The sequence below is a fragment of the Nerophis ophidion genome, unplaced genomic scaffold, assembly GCF_033978795.1.
Source record: "Nerophis ophidion isolate RoL-2023_Sa unplaced genomic scaffold, RoL_Noph_v1.0 HiC_scaffold_43, whole genome shotgun sequence".
Classification (NCBI taxonomy): domain Eukaryota; kingdom Metazoa; phylum Chordata; class Actinopteri; order Syngnathiformes; family Syngnathidae; genus Nerophis; species Nerophis ophidion.
In genome coordinates, this window is record NW_026906965.1 from 439,881 (window position 1) to 462,472 (window position 22,592).

Below are 22,592 nucleotides of genomic sequence, written 5' to 3' on the forward strand. Positions count from 1 at the left end.
GCCACGTTTGCCGCGGCGCCGGTGGCGCTTTCGCCGGGGGGGAGGAGCCAGTGGGCGAAAAAGGAAAGGAGGAATCCGGCCAGGTGAGAACGCTGACTTGGACGTCGAAAAACCAACGTCGAAGTTGATCATGTCCGTGTGAGAGGGACACAGATCCAACAGTGTTTGGCGATCATACACCAACAGTGAGTTGACAGGGACAACAAAAAACGTGAACAGCACAAAAACAAACAGAGTTAAGTTATCTTTTGAAGGTGTAGTCAGTAATTTAAAAACGTCTTCCCAGTTTAACTGTGGTGACACTATCTAAATGAAAGCAAAACAGATGTCATCTTTCTTGGCCAACATGTTGACTGTGCTCATGCTTCTTTTATAACAGACATGTCTCTAAAGATGAATGTGAAAATCACTGTACTTATTGTCCACCAGCAGGGGGAGCTCATCACTAGTACTACTGTGTGGAGGCTGGCATGTGGTACATTATTTCCTGTGTGTGTATGACTTATTCAGAGGGAGAACAGCACACTTTCACGTATGGCGTCTACCATTAAGGATTGCAGGAATTAATTTTAGGATGTTTTTATATGAATAAGGTGGATTGGACGTTGGCCTGGGAAGGCATTCCCCTGAAGGTCTTCTTCATGTGTCAGCTGGAAGTACCCTGACTGCTGTGAGGGGAAACTGATGAGATTGTGAGATCATATGTTGGTGCAGGACAATGTCTCATGTGACTGAGCAAAGCTGGACTTTTATCAAGAATGTTTGTTTTCTCCTGTCCCACAGGCCTCAATGAAGCACATCGTCCTCGTGAGCAGGAGGTGGAACCACAGTACCCCCACATACACAAGGAAGAAGAGGTACCACATTCCCAACACATCAAAGAGGGAGGAGAGGAGCCAAAGCCCCCCTACATTAAAGAGGAAGACGAGAAGCCACAGACCCATAATGTTAAACTGACCCTTCACATTAAAGGGCTAGCGGAGGACCCACTGATCTTACACATCAAAAAAGAAAAGGAGGACCCACTGACCCCTCACTTTAAGGAGCAAAAGAACCCACTGACCCCTCACATTAAAAAGAAAGAGGAGGACCAAGAGCCACCGCACATTAAAGAGGAAGAGGAGGAAGAGGGCATCAGTCAGCCTAAATGGTTGGAGGAGTTCCCAGTGACTGGTGTCCCTGTGAAGAGTGAAGATGATGAGGTGAAAGGTGAAAGTGAGGAGAGGGGAGGGGGGGAGCCTCCAAGCAGCAGCTCAACACAACACATGACAACAGAAGCTGATGGAGACCACTGTGGAGGATCACAAGCAGACAAGCTCTTAGCTCCACTATCAGATAGTGAGGACACAACGTCACACTCTCCTGACACTGATGATGAAGACTCTAAAGATGATAAGACATGTCACACTGACAACACTCACTTCACATCTTCTCACTGTCACAAAACCTTTAAATACCATAGTTCTCTGAAATTACACATAAGATCACACACTGGAGAAAAACCTTTTTCTTGTTCACTCTGTAGTAAAGGTTTTACACAAAATCACAATTTGAAAGTCCACATGAGAACACACACTGGAGAAAAAAAATGTTCTTGTTCAATCTGTGGTAAAGGTTTTGCACAAAGTCAGGATTTGAAAAGACACATGAGAACACACACTGGAGAAAAACCTTATGTCTGTTCAATCTGTGGTAAAGGTTTTACACAAAGTCCATATTTAAAAGTACACATCAGCATACACACAGCTGAAAAACCTTATGTCTGTTCAATCTGCGGTAAAGGTTTTACACAAAGTCAATATTTGAAAGTACACATGAGAACACACACTGCTGAAAAAACATGTCCCTGTTCAATCTGTGGTAAGGGATTTACACAAAGTCAATATTTGAACCTACACATGAGAACACACACTGGTGAAAAACGCTTTTTCTGTTCAACCTGTGGTAAAGGTTTTACAAAACGTCAAGATGTGAAAGTACACATGAGAACACACACTGGTGAAAAACCTTTTTCTTGTTCAATCTGTAGTAAATGCTTTACACAAAGTCAGGATTTGAAAAGACACAAGAGAACACACACTGGTAAAAAATCACATTCCTGCAACAGAAGCTTTAGTGAGCGATCAACCCTTGTTGCACACATGAGAAGACACCCAGGAGAGAAAGTGTTGAGTTGCAGTGTGTGTGGTGAAAGATTGTCTTCTAAGTACCAGTGTAAGAAACACAAGTGTGCTGGTGAGAACAGCAGCAGCAAATGAAACTGCAGGATTTGAAATAAACTGTCCAGACTTTCATTTTGACTTTCTAACAACATCAGCACATATAACATGTGTGACATTGTTGTTTGTCTAACAATCTGTTCAATACGCGCCTACATTTATAGATTAAGATAGTTTGAAATATGAAAGTATTACATATTTGTACTTGTAATTGTTAATAATCCCATAGATTATCACCTTTATATGATATACATATGTACTGGTTCACATCTGAAACATCTTCTGGACCACTTCAGGAAGCATATTATTATTTACTTTATACATCATTTGAACAGTTGTCTTATATACAATTTTAAAATGTGTGACTTTATGAATCATTTGCTGGGTCTCTTTAATCTATTTTATTCATTATCGTTATTACTCTGTATTATGATGATTGTGTTGTGATTGTTTTATATGTATGTCCCCAGACCTTTATGCAGTATACAAGTGAGAGAAAATGGCAGATTATTTTTGTGAAGGGATTTTTTTTTACAAACTTACATTTGTGGAAATATCAAATAAATCCAGTATTGTGTTTGAAACTTTTTTTATGTTTTTTTTTTTTTCTTTTTTAACATCCCCACAACAACATCAATATCAGTCAAAGTTTGGAGTGTCAGACAAAAGCCAATATTGTACATCATCCCACAGAGATTTACTTTGCATACATTCTTAAAATAAACAGTTTATTGTGTTTCCCAATCACAGAACCAACAAGTGTTGTATCCAATTGCAAAACAACATCCAAAATATTACTTTAAGTGGTCAATTCCGACTTTTTTTCTTTCATTAACTCTTTTGCCTTAGAAAGAATGGAAACTTTTAATTTATGGGTATTTTTCTTGTTCCAGGTTGTACTTAATGAAATATTCAAATAATAAACTATTTTTATCAGTCAATAAGTGCATCAGTGACCAAATGCCTTTTTCAAACCATTGCTGTACAAAGATGGATTTGGTTCTCATTTTAATATAAGAACAATTCCATAGTGGAGTATTGTGTGTGATGAAGTTGTGTTTGTAAATTAGTTTCCAGTACAACAACACTTGCTGGTAGGGATGGGTACTGTTCACTTCTAATTCCATGTTTTATGTGTTATATATGTCAATATATTGTGTGTTTGTATTTTGCCAACATGGTAGAATCACATGATAGGCAGGTTGTATCATGTTTTTCTGTCACCTTGAGGAAATGGCATAAAGAGGAAGATGACAATATAATGTCACTTGGACAATGATGTACAGAACAGAGGAGATTTAGTTCATTTTTATTTTTGCTTTTAGGTGATTTTTTTTTTTTAATTATTATTTCACAAAACCTCTCCATTATCCAGCTATGGATTTCTGGTAGCTGGTTAAAAAGAGATGGAAGAGGATAAGGAGGGGATGTGTGAGGAAGGTATGGACATGGATAGGACTAGAGGGGAGAGAGGAAAGAAAGGGAGAGGAGGTCATGAAGGAAAGTAGCGCACTAAAAGAGTAGAAAGGAGGAAAAATATTATGGTTGATAATTGCAAGATTATATAAAAATTGAAGTCAGATCAAGACATGAAGGATATTAGTTTGATGACACTGGTTAAGGGATGAAAGAAGGACATTGGAGAGGTGGAGATGGCCAAAGTGCTAAAGGACGGAAGTCTTTGGACTAAATGTAAAAATGGAGAGTAAAAGAACAAAAGCAATGCGATTGCAAAAGCTGTGCAATAAGATACTAAAGGAAAGAATGGAAGTGGGAGAATGAAAGGGGGCAAGAGGAGTGGTGACAGGAATCCCAAGAGCAGAACATTTAGAAGATTTGAAAATAAAAATTAAAAGGGTGAACTGTCACAATGATGCAGAGAATGATGGCATTTAGAAATGGAGAAAAGATGGAGAGCGAATCTGTGCTTGTGCAGTTTGTCCAGGAAGTCCTCCCAGGAAAAAGTCATGTTTTATGCTTTTTAAGCTTTTAGGTTAGAACTTACGTGCCACCCCCAGTACCTTGTTTCAAGTGCCAACACTCTGGGCACATAGTAGTGTGTGTCATGCCAAGATGAGATGTGGACGGTGTGGAGGGGAGCAGGAATATGGACAATGTGGAAAATAATGGTGACTGGGAACAATTTATGGAAATAACAGACATGATATTAAAGGAAGTGGATACAAATCAAGTTATTGTGCAAATGAATGTAGATATTACAAAGTGCATAATGGAAGCAGCCAAATAGAGCATACCAAGGAGTAGAATAGGGAGAAGAAGGAAGATGGTGGACACATGTGTGACACTTACAATTAGTAGTCACAAGTGTTTTGCAAAATGAATGTGGAAATATAGTATCCTAATCTAGTTGGAGGTATTTTCATACCTAAAGTAACAATTAAAGGCCTACTGAAAGCCACTACTATCCACCACACAGTCTGATAGTTTATATATCAATGATGAAATATTAACATTGCAACACATGCCAATACGGCAAGTTTAGTTGACTACATTACAATTTTAAATTTCCCGCCAAGTGTCGTGTTGAAAACGTCGCGGTATGATGACTCGTATGATGACGCGTGCGTTTGACGTCTCGGGTTGTAGTGGACATTATTTTCCAGCCTCATCCCAGCTATAAGTAGTCTGCTTTAATCGCATAATTACACAGTATTCTGGACATCTGTGTTGCTGAATATTTTGCAATTTGTTCAATTAATAATGGAGAAGTCAAAGTAGAAAGATGGAGGTGGGAAGCTTTTAGCCTTTAGCCACACAAACACACTGTGTTTTCTTGTTTACATTCCCGAAGGTGAAGCTTTACTATGGAACAGAGCGGTTAAGCAAACATGGATCTCGACCACATGTCAACCGGCAGGTTTCGGTGAGAAAATTGTGCTAATAAGTTGGCTCTTACCGTAGTTATGAGCGGAGCCAGCGTCGTCCTGCAGCTGCTGCAGCGACTATTAACTCCTCCCACGAACACACTGGCCGTCACCACACCCGTGGCCACACCCCTCTGACTTTCAGGTACTGTATAATCTCACTAAAACACTAGCAACACAGTAGGCAGATAAGGGATTTTCCAGAATTATCCTAGTAAATGTGTCTAATAACATCTGAATCGCTCTCACTGCAATCGCCTTTTTTTTTCTAGTCCTTCACTCTGAATTTCATCATCCACAAATCTTTCATCCTCGCTCAAATTAATGGGGAAATCATCGTTTTCTCGGTTCGATAAGCTCTAGCTGCTGCTGGCTATGATTATAAACAATGTTCAGATGTGAGGAGCCCTACAACCCGTGACGTCACGCGCACATCGTCTGCTACTTCCGGTACAGGCAAGGCTTTTTTATTAGCGACCAAAAGTTGCCAACTTTATCGTCGATGTCCTTTTTCTTTCTTTTCTTAGTTTATTTGGAATATGAATATTTACAACACAATACAATACGGACAATACAATATTACCTCACATTTCATCAGGAGTAGGAAAAAGCAAATCTTATTTAATCCTACCCCTTTCCCACTTCAGAGCGCCCACAAATACATACATACATACATCTACTCACCCTCTTTACAGCAGAATATCAAAATGACATCCGTGAATGAGCAATACAACGGTTCTGTTACATGCAATTAACTAATCCAGTCGTTACCAACATACTAAGATGAAGAATATCTTATTTTCAATAAGGTTGAAAGTGTTTCTCATAATTCTTCTTATTTGTACTTTGTAAGCACTATTAATTTAAACATCTTCTTAAAATGGATCATATCAGTAAAATGTTTAATTTCTTTACTTAATTCATTCCATAATTTAATTCCACATACTGATATGCTAAAGGTTTCAAGTGTTGTATGTGCATGTTTTAAATTAGATTTTCCTCTAAGGTTATATTTGTTCTCTACTAAATCCTTTCAGCAAAAATATGGCAATATGGTGAAATGATGAAGTATGACACAGAATGGACCTGCTAGCCCCGTTTAAATAAGAACATCTCATTTCAGTAGGCCTTTAAAACTCTGATTGTTAAGACCTTTTCTAGGTATAGTCAGGTAACAAAATGTGTAATTGTAATTGATTTCTAGTGACAGTGACTATCTAGAAAAAAGAAAGCAGCAATATTAAAAGGAGGCCATGTCAGGATACAGTACAAACATGTCAAGTGAAGAGGTTTATTCAAGCAACAGTAGACATGTTTAATAAAAGAGTCAGGCCACACCCTGCCATGAGAAGACAATCAAGCACTTTGTGTCTTCTTTTTATTCCTCTAAAAGAGAACAGGACACATGATTGGGAACACTAGGACCAGGCTACTCAGTGCGAGGCCTGTAACATGAGCACTGAAGTGAACACTAGGACCAGGCTACTCAGTGCGAGGCCTGTAACATGAGCACTGAAGTGAACACTAGGACCAGGCTACTCAGTGCGAGGCCTGTAACATGAGCACTGAAGTGAACACTAGGACCAGGCTACTCAGTGCGAGGCCTGTAACATGAGCACTGAAGTGAACACTAGGACCAGGCTACTCAGTGCGAGGCCTGTAACATGAGCACTGAAGTGAACACTAGGACCAGGCTACTCAGTGCGAGGCCTGTAACATGAGCACTGAAGTGAACACTAGGACCAGGCTACTCAGTGCGAGGCCTGTAACATGAGCACTGAAGTGAACACTAGGACCAGGCTACTCAGTGCGAGGCCTGTAACATGAGCACTGAAGTGAACACTAGGACCAGGCTACTCAGTGCGAGGCCTGTAACATGAGCACTGAAGTGAACACTAGGACCAGGCTACTCAGTGCGAGGCCTGTAACATGAGCACTGAAGTGAACACTAGGACCAGGCTACTCAGTGCGAGGCCTGTAACATGAGCACTGAAGTGAACACTAGGACCAGGCTACTCAGTGCGAGGCCTGTAACATGAGCACTGAAGTGAACACTAGGACCAGGCTACTCAGTGCGAGGCCTGTAACATGAGCACTGAAGTGAACACTAGGACCAGGCTACTCAGTGCGAGGCCTGTAACATGAGCACTGAAGTGAACACTAGGACCAGGCTACTCAGTGCGAGGCCTGTAACATGAGCACTGAAGTGAACACTAGGACCAGGCTACTCAGTGCGAGGCCTGTAACATGAGCACTGAAGTGAACACTAGGACCAGGCTACTCAGTGCGAGGCCTGTAACATGAGCACTGAAGTGAACACTAGGACCAGGCTACTCAGTGCGAGGCCTGTAACATGAGCACTGAAGTGAACACTAGGACCAGGCTACTCAGTGCGAGGCCTGTAACATGAGCACTGAAGTGAACACTAGGACCAGGCTACTCAGTGCGAGGCCTGTAACATGAGCACTGAAGTGAACACTAGGACCAGGCTACTCAGTGCGAGGCCTGTAACATGAGCACTGAAGTGAACACTAGGACCAGGCTACTCAGTGCGAGGCCTGTAACATGAGCACTGAAGTGAACACTAGGACCAGGCTACTCAGTGCGAGGCCTGTAACATGAGCACTGAAGTGAACACTAGGACCAGGCTACTCAGTGCGAGGCCCGTAACATGAGCACTGAAGTGAACACTAGGACCAGGCTACTCAGTGCGAGGCCCGTAACATGAGCACTGAAGTGAACACTAGGACCAGGCTACTCAGTGCGAGGCCCGTAACATGAGCACTGAAGTGAACACTAGGACCAGGCTACTCAGTGCGAGGCCCGTAACATGAGCACTGAAGTGAACACTAGGACCAGGCTACTCAGTGCGAGGCCCGTAACATGAGCACTGAAGTGAACACTAGGACCAGGCTACTCAGTGCGAGGCCCGTAACATGAGCACTGAAGTGAACACTAGGACCAGGCTACTCAGTGCGAGGCCCGTAACATGAGCACTGAAGTGAACACTAGGACCAGGCTACTCAGTGCGAGGCCCGTAACATGAGCACTGAAGTGAACACTAGGACCAGGCTACTCAGTGCGAGGCCTGTAACATGAGCACTGAAGTGAACACTAGGACCAGGCTACTCAGTGCGAGGCCCGTAACATGAGCACTGAAGTGAACACTAGGACCAGGCTACTCAGTGCGAGGCCCGTAACATGAGCACTGAAGTGAACACTAGGACCAGGCTACTCAGTGCGAGGCCCGTAACATGAGCACTGAAGTGAACACTAGGACCAGGCTACTCAGTGCGAGGCCTGTAACATGAGCACTGAAGTGAACACTAGGACCAGGCTACTCAGTGCGAGGCCTGTAACATGAGCACTGAAGTGAACACTAGGACCAGGCTACTCAGTGCGAGGCCTGTAACATGAGCACTGAAGTGAACACTAGGACCAGGCTACTCAGTGCGAGGCCTGTAACATGAGCACTGAAGTGAACACTAGGACCAGGCTACTCAGTGCGAGGCCTGTAACATGAGCACTGAAGTGAACACTAGGACCAGGCTACTCAGTGCGAGGCCTGTAACATGAGCACTGAAGTGAACACTAGGACCAGGCTACTCAGTGCGAGGCCTGTAACATGAGCACTGAAGTGAACACTAGGACCAGGCTACTCAGTGCGAGGCCTGTAACATGAGCACTGAAGTGAACACTAGGACCAGGCTACTCAGTGCGAGGCCCGTAACATGAGCACTGAAGTGAACACTAGGACCAGGCTACTCAGTGCGAGGCCCGTAACATGAGCACTGAAGTGAACACTAGGACCAGGCTACTCAGTGCGAGGCCCGTAACATGAGCACTGAAGTGAACACTAGGACCAGGCTACTCAGTGCGAGGCCCGTAACATGAGCACTGAAGTGAACACTAGGACCAGGCTACTCAGTGCGAGGCCCGTAACATGAGCACTGAAGTGAACACTAGGACCAGGCTACTCAGTGCGAGGCCCGTAACATGAGCACTGAAGTGAACACTAGGACCAGGCTACTCAGTGCGAGGCCCGTAACATGAGCACTGAAGTGAACACTAGGACCAGGCTACTCAGTGCGAGGCCCGTAACATGAGCACTGAAGTGAACACTAGGACCAGGCTACTCAGTGCGAGGCCTGTAACATGAGCACTGAAGTGAACACTAGGACCAGGCTACTCAGTGCGAGGCCCGTAACATGAGCACTGAAGTGAACACTAGGACCAGGCTACTCAGTGCGAGGCCCGTAACATGAGCACTGAAGTGAACACTAGGACCAGGCTACTCAGTGCGAGGCCCGTAACATGAGCACTGAAGTGAACACTAGGACCAGGCTACTCAGTGCGAGGCCTGTAACATGAGCACTGAAGTGAACACTAGGACCAGGCTACTCAGTGCGAGGCCTGTAACATGAGCACTGAAGTGAACACTAGGACCAGGCTACTCAGTGCGAGGCCTGTAACATGAGCACTGAAGTGAACACTAGGACCAGGCTACTCAGTGCGAGGCCTGTAACATGAGCACTGAAGTGAACACTAGGACCAGGCTACTCAGTGCGAGGCCTGTAACATGAGCACTGAAGTGAACACTAGGACCAGGCTACTCAGTGCGAGGCCTGTAACATGAGCACTGAAGTGAACACTAGGACCAGGCTACTCAGTGCGAGGCCTGTAACATGAGCACTGAAGTGAACACTAGGACCAGGCTACTCAGTGCGAGGCCCGTAACATGAGCACTGAAGTGAACACTAGGACCAGGCTACTCAGTGCGAGGCCCGTAACATGAGCACTGAAGTGAACACTAGGACCAGGCTACTCAGTGCGAGGCCCGTAACATGAGCACTGAAGTGAACACTAGGACCAGGCTACTCAGTGCGAGGCCCGTAACATGAGCACTGAAGTGAACACTAGGACCAGGCTACTCAGTGCGAGGCCCGTAACATGAGCACTGAAGTGAACACTAGGACCAGGCTACTCAGTGCGAGGCCCGTAACATGAGCACTGAAGTGAACACTAGGACCAGGCTACTCAGTGCGAGGCCCGTAACATGAGCACTGAAGTGAACACTAGGACCAGGCTACTCAGTGCGAGGCCCGTAACATGAGCACTGAAGTGAACACTAGGACCAGGCTACTCAGTGCGAGGCCCGTAACATGAGCACTGAAGTGAACACTAGGACCAGGCTACTCAGTGCGAGGCCTGTAACATGAGCACTGAAGTGAACACTAGGACCAGGCTACTCAGTGCGAGGCCTGTAACATGAGCACTGAAGTGAACACTAGGACCAGGCTACTCAGTGCGAGGCCTGTAACATGAGCACTGAAGTGAACACTAGGACCAGGCTACTCAGTGCGAGGCCTGTAACATGAGCACTGAAGTGAACACTAGGACCAGGCTACTCAGTGCGAGGCCTGTAACATGAGCACTGAAGTGAACATTAGGACCAGGCTACTCAGTGCGGGGCCTGTAACATGAGCACTGAAGTGAACACTAGGACCAGGCTACTCAGTGCGAGGCCTGTAACATGAGCACTGAAGTGAACACTAGGACCAGGCTACTCAGTGCGAGGCCTGTAACATGAGCACTGAAGTGAACACTAGGACCAGGCTACTCAGTGCGAGGCCTGTAACATGAGCACTGAAGTGAACACTAGGACCAGGCTACTCAGTGCGAGGCCTGTAACATGAGCACTGAAGTGAACACTAGGACCAGGCTACTCAGTGCGAGGCCCGTAACATGAGCACTGAAGTGAACACTAGGACCAGGCTACTCAGTGCGAGGCCCGTAACATGAGCACTGAAGTGAACACTAGGACCAGGCTACTCAGTGCGAGGCCCGTAACATGAGCACTGAAGTGAACACTAGGACCAGGCTACTCAGTGCGAGGCCCGTAACATGAGCACTGAAGTGAACACTAGGACCAGGCTACTCAGTGCGAGGCCCGTAACATGAGCACTGAAGTGAACACTAGGACCAGGCTACTCAGTGCGAGGCCTGTAACATGAGCACTGAAGTGAACACTAGGACCAGGCTACTCAGTGCGAGGCCTGTAACATGAGCACTGAAGTGAACACTAGGACCAGGCTACTCAGTGCGAGGCCTGTAACATGAGCACTGAAGTGAACACTAGGACCAGGCTACTCAGTGCGAGGCCTGTAACATGAGCACTGAAGTGAACACTAGGACCAGGCTACTCAGTGCGAGGCCTGTAACATGAGCACTGAAGTGAACACTAGGACCAGGCTACTCAGTGCGAGGCCTGTAACATGAGCACTGAAGTGAACACTAGGACCAGGCTACTCAGTGCGAGGCCTGTAACATGAGCACTGAAGTGAACACTAGGACCAGGCTACTCAGTGCGGGGCCTGTAACATGAGCACTGAAGTGAACACTAGGACCAGGCTACTCAGTGCGAGGCCTGTAACATGAGCACTGAAGTGAACACTAGGACCAGGCTACTCAGTGCGAGGCCTGTAACATGAGCACTGAAGTGAACACTAGGACCAGGCTACTCAGTGCGAGGCCTGTAACATGAGCACTGAAGTGAACACTAGGACCAGGCTACTCAGTGCGAGGCCTGTAACATGAGCACTGAAGTGAACACTAGGACCAGGCTACTCAGTGCGAGGCCTGTAACATGAGCACTGAAGTGAACACTAGGACCAGGCTACTCAGTGCGAGGCCTGTAACATGAGCACTGAAGTGAACACTAGGACCAGGCTACTCAGTGCGAGGCCTGTAACATGAGCACTGAAGTGAACACTAGGACCAGGCTACTCAGTGCGAGGCCTGTAACATGAGCACTGAAGTGAACACTAGGACCAGGCTACTCAGTGCGAGGCCTGTAACATGAGCACTGAAGTGAACACTAGGACCAGGCTACTCAGTGCGAGGCCTGTAACATGAGCACTGAAGTGAACACTAGGACCAGGCTACTCAGTGCGAGGCCTGTAACATGAGCACTGAAGTGAACACTAGGACCAGGCTACTCAGTGCGAGGCCCGTAACATGAGCACTGAAGTGAACACTAGGACCAGGCTACTCAGTGCGAGGCCCGTAACATGAGCACTGAAGTGAACACTAGGACCAGGCTACTCAGTGCGAGGCCCGTAACATGAGCACTGAAGTGAACACTAGGACCAGGCTACTCAGTGCGAGGCCCGTAACATGAGCACTGAAGTGAACACTAGGACCAGGCTACTCAGTGCGAGGCCCGTAACATGAGCACTGAAGTGAACACTAGGACCAGGCTACTCAGTGCGAGGCCCGTAACATGAGCACTGAAGTGAACACTAGGACCAGGCTACTCAGTGCGAGGCCCGTAACATGAGCACTGAAGTGAACACTAGGACCAGGCTACTCAGTGCGAGGCCCGTAACATGAGCACTGAAGTGAACACTAGGACCAGGCTACTCAGTGCGAGGCCTGTAACATGAGCACTGAAGTGAACACTAGGACCAGGCTACTCAGTGCGAGGCCTGTAACATGAGCACTGAAGTGAACACTAGGACCAGGCTACTCAGTGCGAGGCCTGTAACATGAGCACTGAAGTGAACACTAGGACCAGGCTACTCAGTGCGAGGCCTGTAACATGAGCACTGAAGTGAACACTAGGACCAGGCTACTCAGTGCGAGGCCTGTAACATGAGCACTGAAGTGAACACTAGGACCAGGCTACTCAGTGCGAGGCCTGTAACATGAGCACTGAAGTGAACACTAGGACCAGGCCCAACATCTAAGAGAACAGCCATATTGGCAACCTCAGATGAACGTGGATTAGTTAGGATGTTCAGTGACAAGCTGGGAACTGTCAAAGTTCAACTCACCAATTGCTTGAACACAAACCTCATTATTGACAATTAAGACACTTTTACATCCTCATCAAGTAAGAAGGTTTTGACCAAAAAAGAAGCTACTCTCCCGAAGTTGGAGCCAAATGCCTTGGGGACACAAGTTTAATAGTCAGTTGAGACAAATAGTCAGCTACTTTTGTTAAAGTCCAATTAACAGCAACATGGCTGAACAAGGTACACAACAGGGTATTCAAACAAGATGGTTTCAAAGGGTTTCAGGCAGGTTAAATGAAGTTTAATTGTATGCAATATTCCTAACATTTATGGTAGTAAAACATTCTTCAATGACGTGGCCTCATTTTGGTATATTTTTAATTACATCTGCGGTCCCCTCCAAGGTTTCTCATTGTCATCCCATTGGGTTGAGTTTTTTCTTGCCCTGATTTGGGATCTGAGCCCAGGATGTTGTTGTGGCTTGTGCAGCCCTTTGAGACACTTGTGATTTAGGGCTATGTAAGTAAACTTTGATTGTTTGATACTAAAGTGACTCAAAAATCAGAGTTAGTATGAGGTGATACTAACCTTCGATAGCTCAGTTGGTAGAGCGGAGGACTGTAGTTGCTCATGCTGAAATACTTAGGTTGCTGGTTCAAATCCAGCTCGAAGGATTACTCTTTTTTTTTTATTATGAAATCAAGATAAACAACACAATATACACTTACAATTAGTGCACCAACCCAAAACTGTCCCTCCCTCATTCTCACTCATTCATACATTACATTTCTGTGTGACGTCGTTCAAATAAGAATCCAAATAATGTCTTACATCCTGAGGATGTAAACTGTGTGTTGTTTTGGCGTAAGATATTTACGAAACACAACCTGTCCTACAGTAAGATGTTTCTTTCTGTAGGGATAGTGATGCAATGGATTATGTGTCTCACTACGGACTAGAAGATTCTAGGTTCAACTCCTAGCCAGCGTGCTGTTGTTTGTTAACTCAACTGAAACAGTATTCTGTACAATTTTGGGGGGAAGTTATTTTGCTTTTTTTTTTTTTTTAAATATATTAACTGAAATATGTGTTTTTTTTCTCTTTATTATTGCGAATGTATAACTGGTAGTTGTATCTGTTCTTATACCGTTTAAACTACCTTTCTTCTAAGCAAGGTTCATCTACACTTGAAAACTTAATTATTAGTCAGCTAAGAACTTTTGAACATTTCTGAAAAATCTGCCAAATGTTTGCAATAATCATAACATTCTCGGTAGTAAAACATTCTTCAGAAGCATTTAGGTACATTTTTTAGAGAGCCTGAAATGCTCAGTCATGGAGCGCAAGACATTCTTTTTGAGCTTCCGGGATTCAAGTACCTGTTCTGCTGACCAATACTAGACTTTGAGACCCCTTGGAAAGACCTCCTTCCACCCCTCAAAAGTCACCAATAGGGCAGACCTTGGTTACATTTGAATGTATAAACCCATGAAGGTGTTGCGTAGCTGAAATAGCTCAGTTGGGAGAGCGTCAGACTGAAGATCTGAAGGTCCCTGGTTCGATCCCGGGTTTCAGCACAACTCGCTGAGTTTCCAAATCAATTCATTTTACTAATAATCCTTCTGTGGCTCTTACAATACTGAAATGGTCTCCCTGGCCTGCCAGCCCTGCTGGTGGAATCCTAGTATCAGTAGTGACACACCTTTCCTCTCTTTTTAATTTGGACAAGCGTTACGTGGTTTAACGGTGTATCGTTCCTTAAGCCAATGTTTGGTCTTTAACTGAGCCTTACATCGGGCTGTTTCAAACACAAATTTGTTGCCTTAAGGGTTTGTCTTGGACTGTATAACTTGAAACTGAGAGTAATAAAGCTGAGCTCAGTGTGAGGTGAAGGTGCATCTAACACACCTACAGCAAAATATTAACCACAACTTTTTCATACAGATACACTGTCTAACTATTTGTGTTTTAGGTATTGTGGTTAAACCTTCAGATGATCACACTAACGCTCTCCCACCTGAACTAAAGTGGATGTGAGGGATGTTTTTGAATATCAGTTTTTCAAATTAAACAGAGGAAAAACAATCATTGTTGAAAACTGTTTAAATTAAATATAGATTCGAAGGACTGCTGCAGGGGGGTAAAGGGACATTTTTTGAGAAATGTATGGAGGTCAGCATCAGCCACTTAAACAAGGACTTGAACCCTGGACCCTCAGATTAAAAGTCTGATGCTCTGCCGACTGAGCTACCCAGGACCTTTGATGTGCTGATATGTCCAACATCTGAGATAACATCCATATTGGCAATCTCAGGTGAAAGTGAATTAGTAAGGATGTTCAGTGACAAGCTGGGAACTGTCAAAGTTCAAGCTCCCCAAGTGCTTGAACACAAAGCTCATTTTTGACAGATAGGCCAGTTTTACATTGTCATCAACAAAAAAGGTTTTGACCAAAAAAGAAGCTCCTCTCCCGAAGTTGCCAACTCTGAGCTGGATGCTCCCCAAAATATTGCCAGAAGCATTTTGTTTTAATTTTTAGTGGAGGTTAGCTGCAACAGGTAGAGCTGGTGAAGGCCCAGGCTGCAACAAATAGAAGGTCACTAGATTTTAAAGTCCAACATAAGCAGTCAGTAAAGCCCTGTTTTGGTAGTAAGCCTCATGTAAACTGTGTGTTCCTTTGGCCTAAGATGTTTACAATATACAACCTGTGTTAGAGTAAAACCTTTCTTCACATAAGGCTAGTGGCTCAATGGATAACACGTCTGACCACAGACCAGAAGATTCTAGGTTCAACTCTTGGCTAGCTCATTGGTTTTCGTTAATTGAACTGAAACACAATTCAGTGCTGTTTCTTTGAGAGTGTTTTTTTGCATTTAAAATAAATATCTACTAACTGGAACATTTTGTCTTGTTATCATTGTGAATAGATAACTGGACGTTGTATCTGTTGGTATACTCGGGACATTTATTTAGAATAAAGTGGGTGAGGAAAAAGGTGAAACAAAACAAATCTTGCCTGAGCACGCCTTCCTCTTGTTAGAGTAAAAATTGTTGGGGCTTGGTCACTAGCATTCAAACTAGATGTGACTATTCTGTCTATGAACATGAACAGGGAAGCAAACACATTCTCAGTTATATCTGTGATGGTATAGTGGTTAATACTCTGTGTTGTGGCCGCTGCAATCCCAGTTCGACTCCGTGTCATGGCACTTTACCCTTTCTTCAAGCTATACTTTTTTGATGATGATTTTTGAAAAAAGAGGTATCTTGTTCCCTCTGGTAAGTGGTTGAACAAGATGTGAAACCAACCAGGTACTCTGGCGAAATTAAAAATATCTATTTGATGTCATTACAGTATTGTCCTTGATGCATCATTTAATATGACTGATGTGTGCTTTGTGCTGTTACTTTATCACTTGGTAAAATTGTATTATAAACTCAGTCAGTCGATCAATACTTTCTTTCTTTTATTTCTTTCTTTAGTTTATTTTGAACATGAACATACTTACAACATAATACATCAGACACTTTAATACCATTTCACATTACATCATGTCCGAAAAGGAGAAGGAAGAAGCAAAGCTTATTTAATCCTACACCTTTCCCACTTCAGAGCGTTTACAAATATATACATTCATTTACTGACCTTTTTTGTAGTCAAATGACATCCGTGAATGAGTAATACAACAGTTTTGTAATATGTAATTCATTAATTCAGTCATTATTAGCATACTGAGATGAAAAATATCGTATTTTCAATAAGGTTGAAGTTTTTCTCATAATTCCTCTTCTTTGTACTTTATAAGCACTATTAATTGGAACAACCTCTTAAACTGGATCATATCAATACAATGTTTAACTTTTTACTTAATCCATCCATCGATCCATCCATCTTCTTCCACTTAACCGAGGTCAGGTCGCGGGGGCAGCAGCCTAAGCAGGGAAGCCCAGACTTCCCTCTCCCCAGTCACTTTGTCCAGCTCTTCCCGGGGGAACCCAAGGCGTTCCCAGGCCAGCCGGGAAACATAGTCTTCCCAACGTGTCCTGGGTCTTCCCCGTGGCCTCCTACCGGTTGGACGTGCCCTAAATCCTGACCAGATGCCCGAACCACCTCATCTGGCTCCTCTCCATGTGGACGAGCAGCGGCTTTACTTTGAGGTCCCCCCGGATGACAGAGCTTCTCACCCTATCTCTAAGGGAGAGACCCACCACCCAGGCGGAGGAAACTCATTTGTGCCGCTTGTACCCGTGATCTTGTCCTTTCGGTCATGACCCAAAGCTCATGACCATAGGTGAGGATGGGAATGTAGATCGACCGGTAAATTGAGAGGTTTACCTTTCGGCTCAGCTCCTTCTTCATCGATACAGCGTCCACATTACGATCCGCCTGTCGATCTCACCATCCACTCTTCCCTCACTCGTGAACAAGACTCCGAGGTACTTTAACTCCTCCACTTGGGGCAGGGTCTCCTCCCCAACCCTTAGATGGCACTCCACCCTTTTCCGGGCAAGAACCATGGACTCACACTTGGAGGTGCTGATTCTCATCCCAGTCGCTTCACACTCGGCTGCGAAGCGATCCAGTGAGAACTGAAGATCCTGGCCAGATGAAGCCATCAGGACCACATCATCTGCGAAAAGCAGAAACCTAATCCTGCAGTCACCAAACCCGATCCCCTTAACGCCTTGACTGCGCCTCGAAATTCTGTCCATAAAAATTATGGACTTGAATCCTGGAAGTCAGAATGAAAGTCTGATGTTCTTACAACAGAGCACTTCAGGGTTTCTTCACAACACGTAAAAATAAATAAAAATGAAGCAAGATGCTTCTGGCAACATTTTGCTTACATATTTGACCCCGTTCTTGGAAATACTGGTAGATTTGATTGAAATGTGTTGCTTTCTTGACACAGAGCCAGTTCAAAGCAATGTTCTCAAATGTTTAGCAGGGTTAAGGTCCAGTCTCTGGAACGGACATTCCAGAAACCTGCCTGAAACCCTTTGAAAACAGTTTTTATGTGTGTTTAATATTGTTGTCTTGCTGGAAAAGCTGCTTGTGTACAAAGATCAGCCTTTTCACTCTTGATTGGAGGTGAGGCAAAGTCTCATCTGACCAGTAAACTTTTCTCCCAAAACTGCTTTGGGTTCAAGCACTTGGTGGGCTTGAGGTTTGACAGTTTCCACTCTGTCACTAAACATCCATCCATCCATTTTCTACTGTTTATCCCTTAAAACTGGACAATTCAAGGCATGGGCTGACTACAGCAGTGATGAACAAACAATATGAAAGTAGGTTTGAGGTTCTCGGTCACATGACTGAAGCTACTGACAATTGAAATGTTCTTAGTGAGCCGATGACAAGTACTTTATTGACGGTCCCTTAAAGTAAAGCACTTGTCAGCAGGGACTGACAGACGTGGCATGAGTTTTCAAACAGTCAGCCTGGCTGGATGTTGAATGTCTGTTGAATATCCAATTTGAAACTCATTTGACCTCTGTTTGGCATTTGGAGATCACTCCAGCAGCACTGAGAGCAGTCTGAGTCAAACTACCTTGAGATAAATTTTGCAATTGTCAATGCCAACAAAGAAATGGACTCAAAAAAACGCTATAAAAGTTATGGTAGCTTGATGCTAATATACATTGGCTTTGCTATTGACATGCTACTGATTAGCATTAGCAATTTCTCATGACGTTAACACCCACCAAATGAGTTAATTAAAACTATAACTAAGATAAATGTTAGAATCAGACAGCTGGTGCATAATAAATCCAATATTTACAGTATTAACACTTTTTTGGGCGCAACAAAACACATTATGAATTTACACTACAGCCATCTAGCGTACTGGACTTGCAAATGTAAATAAAGCTACATGTAACTGATGATATGAAAACAAAAAAACAAAAAAACAAAGGGTAACGAAAGGACCGCAGTTATCAATAATAATCTTATTTTTAAACGTTGCAATATAAATTTATCGCAAACAATCAAAATTATTAACAGACACAAAAGTACCAAAAAGTCGTACTGTTGAGGACTGGTATTGATTTGGAGGTAGTGGAATGTGTTCCGAATCAGTTGAAAAGTGAACAGTACCCATCCCTACCAGCAAGTGTTGTTGTACTGGAAACTAATTTACAAACACAACTTCATCACACACAATACTCCACTATGGAATTGTTCTTATATTAAAATGAGAAACAAATCTATCTTTGAACATCAATGGTTTGAAAAAGGCATTTGGTCACTGATGCATTTATTGACTGATAAAAATAGTTTGTTATTTGAAGATTTCATTAAGTACAACCTGGAACAAGAAAAAAACTCATAACTTAAAATTTTCCATTCTTTCTAAGGCAAAATAAATAATTTGAGAAAAAAACGACGGAATTGACCACTTAAAGTAATATTTTGGATGTTGTTTTGCAATTGAAGACAACACTTGTTCGATCTGTGATAGGAAAACACAATAAGAATATATGCAAAGTAAATCTCTGTGGGATGATGTACAATATTGGCTTTTGTCTGACACTCCAAACTTTGACTGATATTGATGTTGTTTTGGGGATGTTAAAAAAGAAAATAAAAAACATTAAAACAAATGTTTAAAACACAATATATATAATACACAAATGTAAGTTTGTAAAAACAAAACCATCCTTTCACAAAAAAAAAAATCTGCCATTTTCTCTCACTTTTATACTGCATAAAGGTCTGGGGACATACATATAAAACAATCACAACACAATCATCATAATACAGAGTAATGACGATAATGAATAAAAATGATTGTAGAGACCCAACAAATGGTTTAAAAAGACACATTTTAAAATTGTATGAAAGACAACTGTTTAAATGATGTATAAAGTAAATAACAATATGCTTCCTGAAGTGGTCCAGAAGATGTTTCAGATGTGAACCAGTACATATGTATATCATATAAAGGTGATAATCTATGGGATTATTAACAATTAGAAATACAACGTTTCATATAATTAAGTCTAAAATTGTATGATGAATATACAGGATATATATATATATATATATATATATATATATATATATATATATATATATATATATATATATATGTGTGTGTGTGTGTGTGTGTGTGTGTGTACATACGCACAAAATGTTTATTGCATGTAAAATGTGTGTTGTACTGTTTACTCAGCTTTTTACTCAAATTGTTCTGTCCATTTTTTAATAAAAGTACACAATGTTGCATATTAATGCATGTGCTTGACTGAAAAAAGGATTAATATAAAATATCTAATCTATAAATGTGGAAGCATATTACACAGATTGTTAGACAAACAACAATGTCACACATGTTATATGTGCTGATGTTGTTAGAAAGTCAAAATGAAAGTCTGGACAGTTTATTTCAAATCCTGCAGTTTCATTTGCTGCTGCTGTTCTCACCAGCACACTTGTGTTTCTTACACTGCTACTTAGAAGACAATCTTTCACCACACACACTGCAACTCAACACTTTCTCTCCTGGGTGTCTTCTCATGTGTGCTACAAGCTTTGATTGTTGACAAAAGCTTCTGTTACAGATTGAACAGGAATGTGAATTTTCACCAGAGTGTGTTCTCTTGTTTACTTTCAAACACCAGTTTTCTGTAAAACCTTTATCACAGATTGAACAGGAAAAAGGTTTTTCACCAGTGTGTGTTCTGTCGTGCAGTTTTAAATGATGACTTTGTGTAAAACCTTTACCACAGACTGAACAGGAAAACGGTTTTTCACCAGTGTGTGTTCTCATGTGCACTTTTAACCATCGACTTTCTGTAAAATCTTTACCACAGATTGAACAGACAAAAGGTTTTTCACCAGTGTGTGTTCTCATGTGTGCTTTTAAAAGGGGACTTTGTACAAAATCTTTACCACATTCTGAGCAAGAAAAAGGTTTTTCACCAGTGTGTGTTCTCATGTGTCTTTTCAAATTTTGACTTTCTGTAAAACCTTTACCACAGGTTGAACAGGAAAAAGGTTTTTTACCAGTGTGTGTTCTCATGTGTATTTTCAAATTGTGACTTTCTACAAAACCTTTGCCACAGGTTGAACAGACAAAATGTTTTTTACCACTGTGTATTCTCATGTGCACTTTCAAACTCCAACTTTGTGTAAAACCATTACCACATATTGAACGGATAAAAGGTTTTTCTCCAGTGTGTCTGCTCATGTGTGTTTTCAGACGACATGTGTGTTTTCAGACGACAACCTCTATAAATGGGTTGTACTTGTATCGCGCTTTTCTACTTTCAAGGTACTCTTTGACACTACTTCCACATTTACCCATTCACACACTGATGGAGGGAGCTGCCATGCAAGGTGCTAACCAGCACCCATCAGGAGCAAGGGTGAAGTGTCTTGCTCAGGACACAATGGACGTGACGAGGTTAGTACTAGGTGGGGATTGAACCAGGGACCCTCGAGTTGCGCACGGCCACTCTGCCACTGCGCCACGCCGTCCCTATTATTACATCATTCCCAGTACTATGTTCTCAAATAAAGTAACCAGATATTAACAGTAAATAAACAAGTACATTAGTAATAATTGTTTTGACAAAATAATACAATTAGAAAAGACACAATATGTTACTGCATATGTCAGCTGCCAAATTAAGAGCCTTTGTAAACAGTTTTGAAATTCTTCTATCATCAATCATATACCAAATGATGTATCGTGACATATATTGTTATTAGGATATAGATTTGAGGTCATATCACTCATACCAAACATTGTTTCGCCGAGTCATTTTGTTTAGCCCACCAAATATGTTTATTTTTTTATAATCTTCAGATGTGTGTGTATTAAGGGTGTAACGGTACGTGTATTTGTATTGAACCGTTTCGATACGGGGGTTACGGTTCGGTTCGGAGGTGTAGCGAACAAGTTTCCACACGGACATATTAAGTAGCGCACCACACGTTGTGTAAACAATGCACACTGAGGCACAACACACGGCATGCTAGCAATGACCGGGCTACTACAAAGTGTAAAATCCAGAGCTGAAAGACACTCCTGCCTCGTTAAGATCTCCCGTTTGGGAACACTTCAGCTACGCAGTGCGATACAACAATGGATAAGATGGCTTCAACAAAGAGAAAGACGAACAAACGCAGCTCCCACTGCATTCAAGCAGCTTCTACTCGGCAACTCAGACAGGGCTAAAGCAATAACAAATGCTGTTGGTGTTTTTACAGCAGCAGATTTAAGACCATATTGCATTAAAAACTAGATTTTGACCCACTTCTATGGTGGAAATACAATGAGCCCATTTATCCTCTTACTGCCAAGTTAGCCAGACACTACCTCGCGATACCTGCTACCTCTGTGTCCAGCGAAAGGGTATTTTTCACAGCTGGGGACATTGTAACTGCAAGCAGGTCTGCTCTTTCTGCAGACAAGGTGGTTAAACTAATTTTTCTGGCAGAAAACATGAAAATTGAGTGAAAGTCATCAGGGTTATAGGGTGGGGAGGGGGAAGAAAAGTTAATCTGAGGCTGAGTTGACTTGAAACTGTTTAATGTTGCACTTTTTGTATGTAGAAGGAAAGTTTTGTCATTTTATTTAATCTGAGCTACAACTTGAAGCTGTTTTATGTTGCACTTTATACGTTAAAATGTTGCATTTTATAAGAAGAAAGGTTTTGTTAAGAAACCAATTCAGAGCCTT

General features: G+C 42.7%; 2 protein-coding genes and 1 non-coding gene across 3 annotated transcripts in view; 1 reads left to right on the forward strand and 2 right to left on the reverse strand.

Annotated features, from left to right (window-relative positions):
• LOC133546790 (zinc finger protein 391-like) overlaps window positions 1-22,592 on the reverse strand; it is a 277,556-nt gene that overhangs the window by 233,544 nt on the left and 21,420 nt on the right. The window lies entirely within an intron of this gene.
• Window positions 14,405-14,477, forward strand: trnaf-gaa (transfer RNA phenylalanine (anticodon GAA)). The gene has a single exon. It is a non-coding gene; the product is annotated as a tRNA-Phe (tRNA).
• Window positions 20,012-21,329, reverse strand: LOC133546796 (zinc finger protein 239-like). The gene has a single exon (XM_061892625.1). It carries the CDS (start codon window positions 21,093-21,095, stop codon window positions 20,355-20,357), a length of 741 nt encoding a protein of 246 aa, XP_061748609.1. The 5' UTR covers window positions 21,096-21,329; the 3' UTR covers window positions 20,012-20,354.